The sequence below is a fragment of the Balaenoptera acutorostrata genome, chromosome 12, assembly GCF_949987535.1.
Source record: "Balaenoptera acutorostrata chromosome 12, mBalAcu1.1, whole genome shotgun sequence".
In the NCBI taxonomy this organism is placed as follows: Eukaryota; Metazoa; Chordata; class Mammalia; order Artiodactyla; family Balaenopteridae; genus Balaenoptera; species Balaenoptera acutorostrata.
In genome coordinates, this window is record NC_080075.1 from 64,210,854 (window position 1) to 64,226,899 (window position 16,046).

Sequence of the window (16,046 nt, forward strand, 5' to 3'; positions counted from 1 at the left end):
AGCTTGCAGTCCAAATCCAACCTGCAGTCTGTTTTTATAAATAGTTTTTATTGGAGTACAGTGTAACCATTTGTGTACATATGGTCTGTGTACATACTACAACAGCAGAGTTGAGTAGTTATGTTAGAAATTATATGGCCAGCAAAGCCAAAAATATTTACTATCTGTTTCTTTACAGAAAAAATTTGCCAACCCCCGCTGACAAAAAAATTACAAACTCTTTTGGGGAAAATTATGATAATCAATTATTTTGCTTCAGATGTCAGTTTACAATGTCGTCGGTGTTATTGTATAAAGGTTTACCAATATTCTTGAGAGATTATGATATGGAAACTTTCTTGAAAGTGTATCTTTGTTATTTTAAACATGGTGAAATATGTGGATCATAAATGCTTTTTTAAAGAAGTTTATTTCATATTTTTATGTGATTACACTTAATTTTGGAAATGTTTTCCTTTTTGCCTTCTATTTTTATTTTTAGATGACCTCCTGGTACTTCATCTTTCTGACCTGATTCGCATGGCATTCATGGCTGCAACTGATCATAGTAACCAGCTGCGGATGGCTGGGCTCCAAGCACTTGAAGACATTATCAAGAAGTTTGCATCTGTGCCTGAGCCAGAATTTCCAGGTCATGTGATTCTGGAGCAGTATCAAGCCAATGTGAGATATTTTATTTGTTTCAGAATTAAAACTGATCTTTTGAAAAGCGAAGATTAAAGAAGTGAAGATCCCCTGGAGAAATGTATTTGGACCTGTAACCTATTTATTCATGTAGAATGCATATCTTTACTCCCATTGCCTGTTACACAGTTTGAATCAATTCACAGTTGAAGAAACAATTGTATAAAACTTGTCACTATGTTTAAGTCATGATGTAGTATTAGTGATAAAACTAGAATAGATGTTCCAGCCTGGCTTTCCAGTCTTAATGTTTAGATATTTAGCCATGCCATTTAAAAGATAAAAGGAACATTTAAAGAGTGTTGTGGATTTACTGCTGTTATTTTATATGCCAAGACTTAAATGCCTTGGGACTTCCCTGGTGGTCCAGTGGTAAAGAATCTGCCTTCCAATGCAGGGGACGCGGGTTCGATCCCTGGTTGGGGAACTAAGATCCCACATGCTGCAGGGCAAGCAAGCCTACGCACCACAACTACTGAGCTCATGTGCCTCAAGTAGAGAGCCCATGTGCCACAAACTACTGAGCCCACGTGCTCTGGAGCCTGCGCACCACAGAGAAGCCTGCACGCCACAACGAAAGATCCCTCATGCCGCAACTAAGATCCCTTGTGTTGCAACTAAGATCCCGTGTGTCGCAACTAAGACCCAACACAGCCAAAAATAAATAAATTAATTTAAAAAAGAAAAGAAAGAAAAGCAATTGCCTCTTGTACACTGAAGGATAAATTAACTTTTAATAATAGTGAAAAATATTACTGAAAGAATTGTATACTTTCAAAAGATTTTTTTTATTATATTCTAAACAGAGATATACTTGTTTCTCCTGAAATTTATGCCTATATTTATGTTCTTCAAAAGAGGCACAATAGATGTAATCCTAGTAATGGATTATGTGAAGGCGAAAAAAATTTATGTTAGTAAGAAAAGAACAAACTTTTTTTTTTCACTGTGATTATACCAAAATCTTGGCTCTAGACACATCATACTTCATCTAAAATCTATGTTCAAACATACACAAAATTAAAAAGTGTGGATAATGTATAGTCCATTTTTTTCCATCATAAGTATAGGTAAAGAAATTATACTTTCCAGGCCAAATGGCTGTAGAAAACCTGTATTTAATTATTTACTCCCAAATACCCAACCTATCGGAATGAAGGTCTTTTTTTTAAAATCTTTCTATTTAGAAATAATTTCAAACCTACAGAAATAATTGCAAGAATAGTACAAAAAAGCCTGTTTTATACCCTTCATCCTTCATTCATATTTGCCAATTGAGAATTTTGCCTCATTTCCTTTAACATTGATTTTTTTCTCTTTCTCTCTACACTCAACACACATACACACACACTCTCTCACTCTTTCTCACTTTTTTTTTTCATAAACCACTTAAAAGTAAATTATCTAAATCATGTATCTTTACCTAGTGTAGTGGAAGAAATCTCAAATTAGGAGTTGACTATATTCAATTCCTTATTCAGCTCCTACATATTAACCTAATATATCTAAGAATCTGTGACTGATACTGGCTTATTAAAACTAAAGCTCTAAGCAGGCTGGGCCTGGTTAGTACTTGGATAAGAAAACTAAAGCTCATATTTCTTCACTTATTACTATGACAACAGTACATTAATATTTCTTGAGCAACCTTCTTTTAAAGCATCTCTTTGAGGTGAAATGATTTTTAAGGTCTTTTAGTGACTATGTGAATTTCTAGTACTACTCAGTTATTTAAAGAAATTGAGCCTTTAGTCTCAGTTATATGAGATTCACCCATGAAGTAAATACCGTTAGAAATATGTTCAGGAATATAGACAGAAAAAAATAGCAGTTTTCTGTTATCTCTGGAAACATGTGGCTTTTTCAGAAAATCCTGTTTACTATTAAAAATAAATGAAAAAGAAATAAGATTAATGCCTATTTGGTATAGGATCCTACAGATTTGATAATGATAATCTCCTGGAAAGCAAAGGAAGCATGGTATAATTGAGTTTATTGTCACCAAAAAGAGAGATTAAAAAGGAAAGGAACAAAGATGTGTTTTGTGTGTTTTCATCTGCAAAGACACGAGGTTTGCTACTTATCTTTAAAAATAAAATGCTTGTATTCATTTTTCTAGGTGGGAGCTGCCCTAAGACCAGCCTTTTCACAGGATACTCCATCAGACATAATAGCAAAAGCTTGCCAGGTAAGAAGAAAAATAGAATTTTCTATAGTTATCTTCTATAAATTTATAGATATCTTAGAATTTCACTTTCAAGAGAGAAAAATCAAATAGTATTTATTTTTAATCTCAGAAATACAACAGTGACAGTTTCCTTTTTTATTCTGTATGAAATGATGAAGTACTAACTATTAATCACATCTTTTTTTTTTTTTGCTGTAGCTGAGGACATACTTTGGAATACATAGCTCTTACATTGTCCAGTAGTCAATGGAGATGTAAAGTCATAAGAGGGACTAGAATAAAAGTAAAATCTCAAAATCTACAATCATTAAAGAATATATAGTAATAATAAATAGGTAATAAAAGGGTTTTTGACCACAGGTTGTGAAAATTCTACAAGTTTCTGTGTATTAAATTATCCTAAAGACAATTTCACAATATGGAAGTTTTATTGCAAAATTGATTCCAGGGGATTATTCTCATATTATTTTTTCTGAAGAGAGTTACAAAAGCACCTATGTTCCTACACCTTTAATAAGTTCATCTTTTTCATGCTCCGTCCTGAAAAAGGATTTGTGCATTAAGCTCTAATCTTTCAGAAAATCCAATTCTTTGTCTGCTAACCTAAGGATAGAAGAGAAGCAACTCCATCCTTCTCAGTTTTCCAGAGTACAGGGCTGTAGTCCATCTTTATTGCTTAGAATTCATAGTCAAGCTACATGTGTCCTCTACGCAGAGAATGTTCTGCTGTTTGCAATGATACGTTTGAAATTCTGACTTTGATCACTCTGTGGCTCAATGAGTTGCCTCCTCCTTCTGTTAGAGTTTATTTTTCTGAAGCCTGCTATCTTAATGGTGGCCTTCAGAGAAATGAACTCCTCCCACCAACAGCAGGCCAGAGAGAGAAGAGGAAGCCTTGTTTAAGACAGAAGTCTGTTGATCATGGTACAAACCTTGGAGTTAGAGTAGGTAAGTCATTTAGATTGGGATACTGGCACACAAACATCAGAAATCACAGTCACGTATAAATAAATGTATTATGGTAGTGTTTCAGATCATAATATTTAAGCAGACAAAACATCCCATAAAGCTCCTGATCATCAGAAAGGCAAAAGCTATTAGAATTTCATCTTGTGAATGAGTAGTATGAAAATTTCCTGTTACTGAATTTGCCTTAAACTTCTTATTTCTTGGACTTCCCTGGCGGTCCAGTGGTTAAGACTTTGTCTTCCAATGCAGTGCAGGTTCAATCCCTGGTCAGGAAGCTAAGATCCCACATGGCTTGCAGCCAAAAAGCGAAAACATAAAACAGAAGCAACATTGTAACAAATTCAATAAAGACTTTAAAAATGTTACGCATCAAAAAAATCTTAAAAAAAAAAAAACACTTCTTATTTCTTATGTGGCCCTACCTGCTTTCTGAAGTTTCTTCTTTTCTAGTGGCAGGCTTAAATTTTTGACCTCCTGTCCTTCTGTTTCTGGGAGGAAACCTGGTTTTGAAATAGCTGGAGCATTGGGTTGCAAGTTTCTTTCTTTAAGGTTACCGAAGGAGTTGAGCAGATCTTGAAACATGGCATCCCAGATTGTTTACTAGAGTAAACATCATGTTGAACCTGAAAATCAAGTAATTCTTAGATATTATAGGAAAACCCTCAAATGTTTTCAATTGAGGACAGTTGGGGACAGTAATCAGTAGGTTAATAAATCATTTAAAGCAGGGTTGTAATGTAAACATAATACATACTTTAGATATTTTATTTCAGTCTAAAATTTGTAAGTGTACATTCATTCACCACTCTTTTGATATAAGGCTAGAGTCTTTTCTCTAAGTATGATTTTGCTGATTCAGTTTTGCTTTGTCTTTCTTCATAAACCAAACCTATAATGCAGTATCTGCAGTTTCTGCTTTCATGTTCTTTAAAGTGGAGAAAGTACTTGGGTTTTTGCAAAGCAAACTTAGCACCAAATTCTCGATTTTGACAGTTTCCCCCAACTTTCAGTTATATTTCTACCAGAATTCACAGAAATATTTTCAAATATCTCCAAAATGTTATTATTTTCCTTAGGAATACCAACTCTTTATTTTCGCACTCATATTTAATCTCTTTTTGCTTTAAATTTCATTATAATTTCAGCATTGTTGTGGCTGGCATTTTTTTTTTTTGCCATCAGTATTGGTAACAAGCAGTTTTTAAATGTCCTTATTGAATTTTATTTAATTTAGTTTTGAATTCTTTGAGAATAAGATTATAAGAGAATGAAATAGTTTACACATATATTTATTCTCAACTTTTTAGAAGTTTCAAATATAGGAACACAATCCATTAACCATGATTCAATATCCAAATGCTCTGAAAACCAAAAGCTTTTTCATAATTTATTTGGTAACAAAGCCTGAACTGACTATACTCACCTGGCCCTGACATGAAGCTGAGTGAGACGATAGTAATGATTTCTTTTTTAAAAAAATAAATTTATTTATTTATTTTTGGCTGGGTTGGGCCTTTGTTGCTGCGTGTGGGCTTTCTCTAGTTGCGGCGAGCAGGGGCTACTCTTCGTTGCGGTGCATGGGCTTCTCATTGCAGTGGCTTCTGTTTGTCGCGGAGCACAGGCTCTAGGCACGTGGGCTTCAGTAGTTGTGGCACACAGGCTCAGTAGTTGTGACTCACAGGCTCTAGAGCACAGGCTCAGTAGTTGTGGCACACGGGCTTAGTTGCTCCGTGGCATGTGAGATCTTCCTGGACCAGGGCTCAAACCCATGTCCCCTGCATTGGCAGGTGGACTCTTAACCACTGCGCCACCAGGGAAATCCCTGATTGATTTCTTTTAGTGTGATTCGTACTACATTTCATTACGGAAATACCCATGTGTTAATTATGGGGTGCTGCTACACATCTTGCTTCATCCCTTAATTAAGTTCATCTACCTTATTACCTTTTACGAAAATGTTGTGAATTGTGCAACACGTCTTAGCCTCAGAATTTCAGGTAAGAAAGTGAGGACTTGTAACTGTTGAGTAAAGTTGGTACTATCAAATATCTTCTCCCATTCAGTAGGTTGTCTTTTCATTTTGTTGACAGTTTCCTTTGCTATGCAAGCTTTTAAGTTTAACTGGCCCCATTTGTTTATTTTTGTTTTATTTCCTTTGCTTTAGGAGACAGATCCAAAAAAAATATTGCTGCAATTTAGAGTATTCTGCCTATATTTTGCTCTAGGAGTTTTATAGTAACAGGTCTTACATTTAGGTCTTTAATCCATTTTGAGTTTATTTTTGTGTATGGTGTTAGAGAATGTTCTGGTTTCATTCTTTTACATGTAGCCGTCCAGTTTTCCCAGCACCACTTATTGAAGAGACTGTCTTTTCTGCATTGTATATTCTTGCCACCTTTGTCATTGATTAATTGACCATAAGTGTGGGGGCTTATTTCTAGGCTCTCTGTTCTGTTCCATTGATCTCTGTGTATGTTTTTGTGCCAGTACTATACTGTTTTGATGACTGTAGCTTTGTAGTATAGTGTGAAGTCAGGGAGCATGATTCTTCCAGCTCTGTTCTTCTTTCTCAAGATTGTTTTGCTGTTCAGGGACTTTTGTGTTTCCATACAAATTTTAAAATTATTTGTTCTAGTTCTGTGAAAAATGCCACGGGTAGTTTGATAGGGATTGCGTTGAATCTAGATTGCCTTCGGTCATATGGTCATTATAACAATATTAATTCTTCCAAACCAGGAACACAGTATATCTTTCCATATGTTTGTGTCATCTTCAATTTCTTTCATCAGCATCTTATAGTTTTCTGAGTACATGTCTTTTACCTCCTTAGGTAGGTTTATTCCTAGGTATTTTATTCTTTTTGATGCAATGGTCAATGGGATTGTTTTTTCAATTTCTCTTTCTGATAGTTCATTGTTAGTGTATAGAAGTGCAACAGATTTCTATGTATTAATTTGGTATCCTGCAGCTTTACTGAATTCATTGATGAGCTCTAGTAGTTTTCTGATAGCATCTTTAGGATTTTCTATGTATAGTATCATGTCATCTGCAAACAGTGATAATTTTACTTCTTCCTTTCCAATTTGGAATTCTTTTATTTCTTTTTTTTCTCTGATTGTTGTGGCTAGGACTTCCAAAACTATGTTGAATAAAAGTGGCGAGAGTAGACATCCTTGTCTTGTTCTTAATCTTAGAGGAAATGCTTTCAGGTTTATACCATTGAGTATGATGGTAGCTGTGTGTTTGTCATATATGACCCTTATTATGTTGACATATGTTCCCTCTGTGCCCACTTTCTGGAGAGTTTTTATCATAAATGGATGTTGAACTTAATCAAAAGCTTTTTCTGCATCTATTGAGATGATCATATAGTTTTTATTCTTCAGTTTGTTAATGTGGTGTACACACTGATTGATTTGCAGATATTGAAGAATTCTTGTATCCCTGGGATAAATCCCACTTGATCATGGTGTATGATCCTTTTAATATATTGTTGGATTTGGTTTGCTAATATTTTGTTGAGGATTTTTGCATCTACATTCATCAGTGATATTGGCCTGTAATTTTCTTTTTTTGTGATATCTTTGTCTGGTTTTGGTATCAGGGTAATGCTGGCCTCGTAGAATGAATTTGGAAATGACAGATTTTGGATCAGGTTTTTTCCATGAAAAAGTACTGATTTTAAAAACTAATAACTTAAAGCTGCCACACACAAAACAAATAGTAGACAGCCTACTGAATGGTAGAAGATATTTGCAAATGATATGACCAATAAGGGGTTAATATTCCAACATATATAAACAGCTCATACAACTCAACATCAAAACAAACAACCAGATTAAAAACTGGGCAGAAGAACTGACTAGACATTTTTCCAAAGTGGAAATGCAGATGGCTAACAGGCACATGAAAAAATGCTCACCATCACTAATCATCAGGGAAATGCAAATCAAAACCACCATTAGCTATCACCTCACACCAGTCAGAATGATTATGTTAAATTAAAAAAAAAACATAAATAACAAATGGCGAAGATGTAGAGAAAAGGGACTCCTCACACACTGTTGGTAAGAATGTAGGTTGTTGCAGCCACTGTGGAAAACAGTATGGAGGTTTCTCAAAAAACTAAAAATAGAGCTACCATATGACCCAGTAATTCCACTCCTGGGTATGTATCCGAGAAAAACCAAAATACTAATTTGAAAAGATACATGCACCTCAATGTTCCTAGCAGCATTTTTTACAGTTGCCAAGATATGGAAGCAACCTAAGTGTCCATCAACAGATGAATGGATAAAGAGGATGTGGTATATATACACAATGGAATACTATTCAACCATAAAAAGGAACAGAATTTTGCAGCAACATAGATGGACTTGGAAGGCATTATGCTAAGTGAAATAAGTCAGAGAAAGACAAATACTGTATGTTATCACATATATGTGGAATCTAAAAAAAGAATACAACAAATTAGTGAATATAACAAAAAAGAAAGAGATACAGAGAACAAACTAGTGGTTACCAGTGGGGAGAGGAAAGGGGGAGTGGGGCAATGTAGGGATGGGGGGGAAAATGGTTATTATGGTATTATATGAAATCATGTGTGTGAAGATTATAAAACACAATAGAATTTAAAGAATCTTTCATTCAATTAAAAAAAAAGGTTGGCACTATCAGACAGCCCCTTTTTTTTTTTTTTTATAAATTTATTTATTTATTTATTTTTGGCTGCGTTGGATCTTAGTTGCTGCACACAGGCTTTCTCTAGCTGTGGCAAGCGGGGGCCACTCTTCGCTATGGTGCGCGGTCCTCTCATTGTGGTGGCTTCTCTTGTTGCGGAGCACGGGCTCTAGGCACTCAGACTTCAGTAGTTGTGGCTCGTGGGCTCTAGAGCACAGGCTCCAGTAGTTGTGGCTCACGGGCTTGGTTGCTCCGCAGCATGTGGGATCTTCCTGGACCAGGGCTTGAACCCGTGTCCCCTGCATTGGCAGGTGGATTCCTAACCACTGCACAACCAGGGAAGCCCAGCCCCTTCCTTCTTGGCATACTTCCTTTGGTTCCAGTATCACCACACTTGCCTGGTTGTCCTATTGCTTTTCTGGTGTTTTCTTTTCAATTTCTTATTCGACTTGTCCCTGAAGTTTATTTTCCCTGTGTTCTGTCCTTAAGGCTTTTTTTTTTAATACCTCAGTCCTTGAAGAAAGTTACCTAGGACCATCGGTTTAGTGATCGTCTTTGTGTGGAGAATTCCTAGATCGACTTAGTTACCTCTGTCTTTGCTCCTGAAATCCAGACCCAGGTTTCCATCTGCCCACTGAATATCTTTCCACATGTCTCTTGCTGGTACTTTGAACACAGCATGTCACAAAGTTCACAGTCAAAATCATGCTCTCTAACTTCTCATCTCCACGACACTTCCCTTTGTTCTTATGTTCTCTCTCTTAAACTGTGGTGTCACCTTCCTTGCATTCATCCAGGTTAGAAACTTTGACAGTCAAAATTTGGTAGTCTTTGATTATCGCCTCATACTGTTTGCATGTCCGTGCCTTCACCCCCTAAAAATATGTAACTGGTTTCCAAATCCTGTGATTTCTACTTCCAAGTCTTTCTCAGATACCTCTCTCTTTTCATTTGATTCTCAGTTTGATCCGTATCATCTCTGTTCTGCGGTATTATAATAGTCATGTGACTGAACACAGTGCTTACTGTCTGAACACATGCTTTCCTATACTTAGTATTGGAGCAGTTTTCCTAAAGCACAATTCTAATAATATTCCCCTGCTCAGAAGCCTGAGAAACTCATGATTGCCTACAGAACAAGTCTGAATTCAGTTCACATGGGATTTAAATTGTACTGTAATCTGATCCCAGTTAACTTTCCTAATCTTGTCTCTTCCTCCATGAAACTCCCCTGTATCTATACACATAAAACTTCCTGATAATCTAAACTTTCCCATTTCTCCTGCTAGAATTAATCTCTTCTTTCTCTCTTTTTAAGTGCAATATGACAGTCATAAAATATTCTCATGTGTTCATTTAATCTGAGTTTACTTACTTGAGGACAGGGACTAGATTTTTTTCCCTTTACTTTTTTTTTTTAACTCCTCTATAGCACTCAGAATAACCTTTTGGCCTATAGTAAACAGAAATGTTGTTGAATTGAAGAATTATTCATAACCAAACTGATTTGGGTGGAAATTTTTTTCTGTTAAAATTTTTGGGAAATTAGATAGTGGAAACATGTTAAGTAAATATTGTTTTGTTTTCTACATAGGAGTACAATAAGTTCCATACTTGCTGTTGATTTTTTATTAAAAAAATAATATTAAAGTATAGCATTGAGGTTTTTTTGTTTTGTTTTGTTCATTGGTTTTGTTTTTGTTTCTTCCCCCTAGGAAAATAATCATAGTTACTCCATTCTTTTATATGTTTAATGTTAACTTTTTTTTTAAATTAACTAATTTATTTTATTTTTTTGGCTGCGTTGGGTCTTCGTTGCTGTGCACAGGCTTTCTCTAGTTGCGGCGAGCGGGGGCTACTCTTTGTTGTGCGGTACGCGGGCCTCTCATTGCAGTGACTTCTCTTTGTTGCGGAGCACGGGCTCTAGGTGCATGGGCTTCAGTAGTTGTGGCACACGAGCTCAGTAGTTGTGGCTCTCAGGCTCTAGAGCGCAGGGTCAGTAGTTGTGGTACGTGGGCTTAGTTGCTCCGTGGCATGTGGGATCTTCCCAGACCAGGGCTCGAACCCATGTCCCCTGCATTGGCAGGCGGATACTTAACCACTGCGCCACCAGGGAAGTCCCTAATGTTAACTTTTTACTATAAAAATAAAAGTTTTTTTTCCTTTGGCTAGGTATGTAGTACATGGATCGGAAGTGGAGTTGTCAGTGATCTCAATGATCTCCGCCGTGTACACAATCTGCTTGTTTCTTCACTGGACAAAGTTCAGGCCGGAAAAGGATCTTCCAGCCAACTGTACCGTGAGAGTGCCACAACCATGGAAAAACTGGCTGTTCTCAAAGCATGGGCAGAGGTAACCATGGCCTATTGTTTTTAACCATTTCTCCATCCATGAGAAAATGTTCCCCTGCTCCTGTAGGTAAAAAAATTTTTGTTTGATTTTTGTTTAAAACTGACCTGTGGTATAGGGTGCTTTTTTAAAAATCTGCTATTTGCTCTTTCTCACTGAAATGCATATACATTTATGTCTCAAAAGAACTCTTATTGAACCTTTGAAAATTATATTTTTAATCTGTTTTAAAAACATCTGTGTTGAAGAAGGGCTCTTCTCGCTATGGAAAAATTAGGCAGGGAAAACCTACAAATAGAAAAAAAATAGAAAACATTTACGCCAAGAATCTTATTTGATTAAATTTCAGGAGACTTGCCGCCACCCATTGATACTGAGGCTGTAGGGTTTTTTGGTTGTTGTTTGTATGTTTTGTTTTTTTATAGCTGTTTTTACCTCTTTTATTCCCATAGCCACTTTTTAAAAATAATGATATTGTTTTAAATTCACTTTTCTAAATCTCTTCTGCCAGTTGTTTTCAAATACTTATCTGTCTGCACTCAGGTACTTCAAGTAGCTCTTTATTCCTTCCTCTGCCAACCCAGTATCTCACTTACCTATTTCCATGGTATCAGCAGCCTGTGACCACCCAGCAGACAATTGCTGGCTCAAGGCATGCAACATCCAGATGATATAGCTTAGATAAAGGACCTCTGGGTTTTTGTGGATTTTTTTTGTCACAGAAGGGGAATAAAAAAGGAAAATGTAGAGCAATAAGATATTATATAAATTAGTTTTTCTCTCTGATTTTTAGATCAAGTTGTTTTCATAGAGTATCCCTGAGTGTTCCTTTATTTTCACTCTGCTGTCATCTTTTGGCTTAGAGAAGTAAAATAATATTTGCATTGATAAAATGTTTGTTTTTATTGATAAAATTTTAGGTTTTTTTCAAACTAATGCAAATCCATAGTTTTAGGTGGAAGTAGTGTTGGAAAGATACTATAATGTGATTGTTTTCTCACTCTGAAATTCACAGAAATTCTATGTTAATTTTCACATATCTAATTTTTAACTAAAACTTACATTACTTTTCTTGTCTGTAGAAATTACATTCTAAATGATTGAATGATTTTTATTTTTAAAAAGATAGCTTCCAAAATTGTTCTTAATTCTCCAGCCCCATTCATTAATTTCCCAAACATAGAGACAGGTATGTAGTTGGATGATCATAAGACCATTTGCCAGTTAGTTGGTTCTCTGCTGACTTGCATTAATGTGCTTGATTCACCTACTAAGAAGTCTGACATAGTTCAGTATAAAAAGCATTAAATGTTGAATCAGAGGCCCTAGAACAAGTTCTGTCTCTATAATTCACCATCTTTGTGACTTTGTTCAAGTGATTTGATCTCTCAGATACTCAGTTTTTTCATTATAACATGGAAATGCAGTAATATCTTCTTCTAAGGTGAGGTATGTAAAAGGACCAAGCATTGTATCTGGCACTGAATGGAAGATAAGTAATTGCTTTTAACAAATTAGATCAAAACCTCACATAACTAAATTATTAATGCACATTTTTTTTTTAATGCACATTTTTTTTGAGATGCTTTTCTTATTTGGGGGCAACTTGGTTCTATAATTAAATAATTTGCACTTCGAGCCTCAGCCTGTAATGTTGTCTAGTAAATCTTTTCCTTGCTTAGCTTCCTTTCCTTTGTCCTTTTCCTCAAAGGCCCAATATATTGTAGATTTCTCTACTCAAGATCTATCTTTGCTTCTACCTTTTACTCAAAAAATTGAAGATGTTAGTTTTCCAGCTCCTCAGATTGTTACCTTCAAGTCTTTAGATGTATGCGAGTTGAAAACTCCTTTTACCCATGTGACCTTGGGTGAGTTATTTAACTGCTTCTCTAAACCTTGTTTCTCAGCCCTAAAGTGTGGATAATAATTATGCACATTTCACAGAATTACATTTTGAAGTAAATGAGGTAATAATGACTTTGTTCAATAACTACCTTATTTATGTGCACAGTGAATGTTACCTGTTGTTATTAATATAATAATTATTATTACTTTAAAGTTTTCCTCTACCCTAGGATTACCTTTTCTCATTCTCTTACCTCCCACTCTCTGATTCATTCAACGGTGTTACTAAACATGGGCTCTGTGCCAGGCTAGAAGTTGAGAATACAGTGGTGCACAAGCCAGATGTTCTACGTTTACTGAGAAAAACAAACTAGTAGACAAGTATGTGCCACAAAAATAATGACTGTTATAGGAGAAGTCCAGACTGTGGTGAACACACAGCAGAGGCACCTGAAATAGTCTGAGGTCTCAGAGGAGGCTGCTTGGAGAAAACGATACTTAAGCTGAGACCTGGAGGATGAGAGTAGATGTTAGTAAGCATAAGTCTCAGGAGGGGACTGTTCCAAGCTAAGTGCTGTCAGTTACCCCCGCCTCTGTATGTCACTTACCCCCGCCTCTGTATCTCACTTACCCCGCCTCTGTATGTCACTTACCCGCCTCTGAATCTCACTTACCCCGCCTCTGTATCTCACTTACCCCGCCTCTGTATCTCACTTACCCCGCCTCTGTATCTCACTTACCCCGCCTCTGTATCTCACTTACCCGCCTCTGAATCTCACTTACCCTGCCTCTGTATCTCACTTACCCCGCCTCTGTATCTCACTTACCCGCCTCTGAATCTCACTTACCCTGCCTCTGAATCTCACTTACCCCGCTTCTGTATCTCAGTTACCCCCACCTCTGTATCTCACTTACCCCCGCCTCTGTATCTCACTTATCCCCGCCTCTGTATCTCACTTACCCCCGCCTCTGTATCTCACTTACCCTGCCTCTGTATCTCACTTACCCGCCTCTGAATCTCACTTACCCTGCCTCTGAATCTCACTTACCCCACTCTGTATCTCACTTACCCCGCTCTGTATCTCACTTACCCCCGCCTCTGTATCTCACTTACCCCGCCTCTGTATCTCACTTACCCCGCCTCTATGTCTCACTTACCCCCACCTCTGTATCTCACTTACCCCGCCTCTGTATCTCACTTACCCCGCCTCTGTATCTCACTTACCCCGCCTCTATGTCTCACTTACCCTGCCTCTGTATCTCACTTACCCTGCCTCTGTATCTCACTTACCCCGCCTCTGTATCTCACTTACCCCGCCTCTGAATCTCACTTACCCTGCCTCTGAATCTCACTTACCCTGCCTCTGAATCTCACTTACCCCACTTCTGTATCTCAGTTACCCCCACCTCTGTATCTCACTTACCCCCGCCTCTGTATCTCACTTACCCCCGCCTCTGTATCTCACTTACCCCACCTCTGTATCTCACCCCGCCTCTGTATCTCACTTACCCTGCTTCTGTATCTCACTTACCCCTGCTTCTGTATCTCACTTACCCCGCCTCTGAATCTCACTTACCCCGCCTCTGAATCTCACTTACCCCGCCTCTGTATCTCACTTACCCCGCCTCTGTATCTCACTTACCCCCGCCTCTGTATCTCAGTCACCCCCACTCTGTATCTCAGTCACCCGCACTTCTGTATCTCAGCATCTCCCTCTGCTTTCTCGTCCTCTTCTACTCACTCTCCTCTTCACACCTCTGTTCATTGAACGAGTTTCAGTATCTTCACGTCCTCAACTAGTCACCCACTTCTCAATCCCCTGCAATCTGGGTTTACTCTCAGCACTCCATTGAAATTATTTCACTAAAGTTACAAATAATATAATTCTCCAAATCACTGGACACTTTTCAACCTGTCTTACTTAGTCTCTCTATAGCATTTGATATTGTCTCCTCTGGAAACTTTGTTTTCCTTGACTTCCGTGACACTACTCCCTTGGTTTTCCTCTTTTCTTTTCATTGTTCATTCTCAGCATCACTTGCTGGCTTCTCTTTGCCTGCCTGCTCTTTAAATATTGGCATTTTTCTTGTCCCTTTTCTCACTCTTCATACTCTATGGGTAGCGTCATCTACACCCATACCCAGTAGCTTTAACTTGTATATTAAAGATTCTAATTCTACTTTTCTAGCAATACCTCTCTCGTACATTCCAGTCCCATATTTTTAGCTGTTTATTAGACATGTAGTACTGCAGTGTTTACTATTGAAAAAAATCCATGTATAAGTGGACCTGCACAGTTCAAACCCACATTGGTTCAAGGGTCAACTGTATTATCAAAGCACTTTCTAAAATCGTACACATTAGTTGACCAATTTATCGTAAGGAATATCAAGGATAGACACAAAGATTCTGCTATGAGGATGTTTGCTGCGATGTTGTTTATCATTCTAAAAAAAAAAAGGCAATATATGAATAAATGTATTTCTTGATCCAAAGATGATGGTATTAAGTGAATAGAAAATTGAGTATAATATTATATACAAACATAGTTTTTAAAAGACTGAGTAGGTATGTACAACATGGCTAGAATGTTAACAGTATTACATCTGGGTAGTAGGATTGTGTCTGGTTTTATTTTCTTCATTTTACTTATGCTTCTGATTCTTCTATATTTTGTATGTAATATCTCATAAGAAAAATAAACCCAATTTTTTTTTAAAAACTAGTCTAAAAAATATATTCTCATATTGCAAGTAGCAATGTAAAATATAGAACCCTTTTAGAAAGCATTTGGCAGTGTCTCTTCAGAGCCATGGAAGTATTTATAATCACTAATCCAGTAATTCCATTTCTGGAACTTTATCCTAGGGAAAAATATCCAAAATATGAAAAAGAGAGAAATTTACAAAAATGTTTAGTTGGAACCTTACTTATAATGTGAAGAACTGAACACCTTTGTCTTTGAAAACTATATCTCATCTTTCTAAGATTCCCAAGGCTAAAAAGAATCAGAAAAAAATATAAAAGTTCAAAAAATAAATAAATAAATAAATAAAATAAAAAATAAAAAAATATATAAAAGTTCAACTACAGGAAAATTGTTAAATGTATAATGTCTTCCATTGCAGCCATTAAGAATAATAGTTATGAAGGCTAGTATTCATATGGAAACTCTTATGATATATAAATAGATAAAATTAAATACAAAATTCTCTGTACAACAAAATTACAACTTAGAAAGTTGGAGTGTGAAAACCTGGAAATTAGAATTATGAGTAATTTTAAAAACTCATTTTTCAAATGATTTGTGGTATAATTTTTTAAATTAAA

The 16,046-nt window shown here is 36.5% G+C and overlaps 1 protein-coding gene across 4 annotated transcripts in view; it reads left to right on the plus strand.

Moving 5' to 3' along the window:
- The window catches only part of HEATR5B (HEAT repeat containing 5B), a 93,087-nt gene that overhangs the window by 55,344 nt on the left and 21,697 nt on the right, over positions 1–16,046 (plus strand). For all 4 annotated transcript variants that reach the window (XM_007167161.2, XM_007167162.3, XM_007167160.2 and 1 more), the window contains 3 exons: positions 482–663; positions 2,804–2,872; positions 10,694–10,873. In XM_007167161.2, the coding sequence (XP_007167223.2) occupies positions 482–663; positions 2,804–2,872; positions 10,694–10,873 (431 nt within the window). The remainder of the gene's footprint in view (positions 1–481; positions 664–2,803; positions 2,873–10,693; positions 10,874–16,046) is intronic.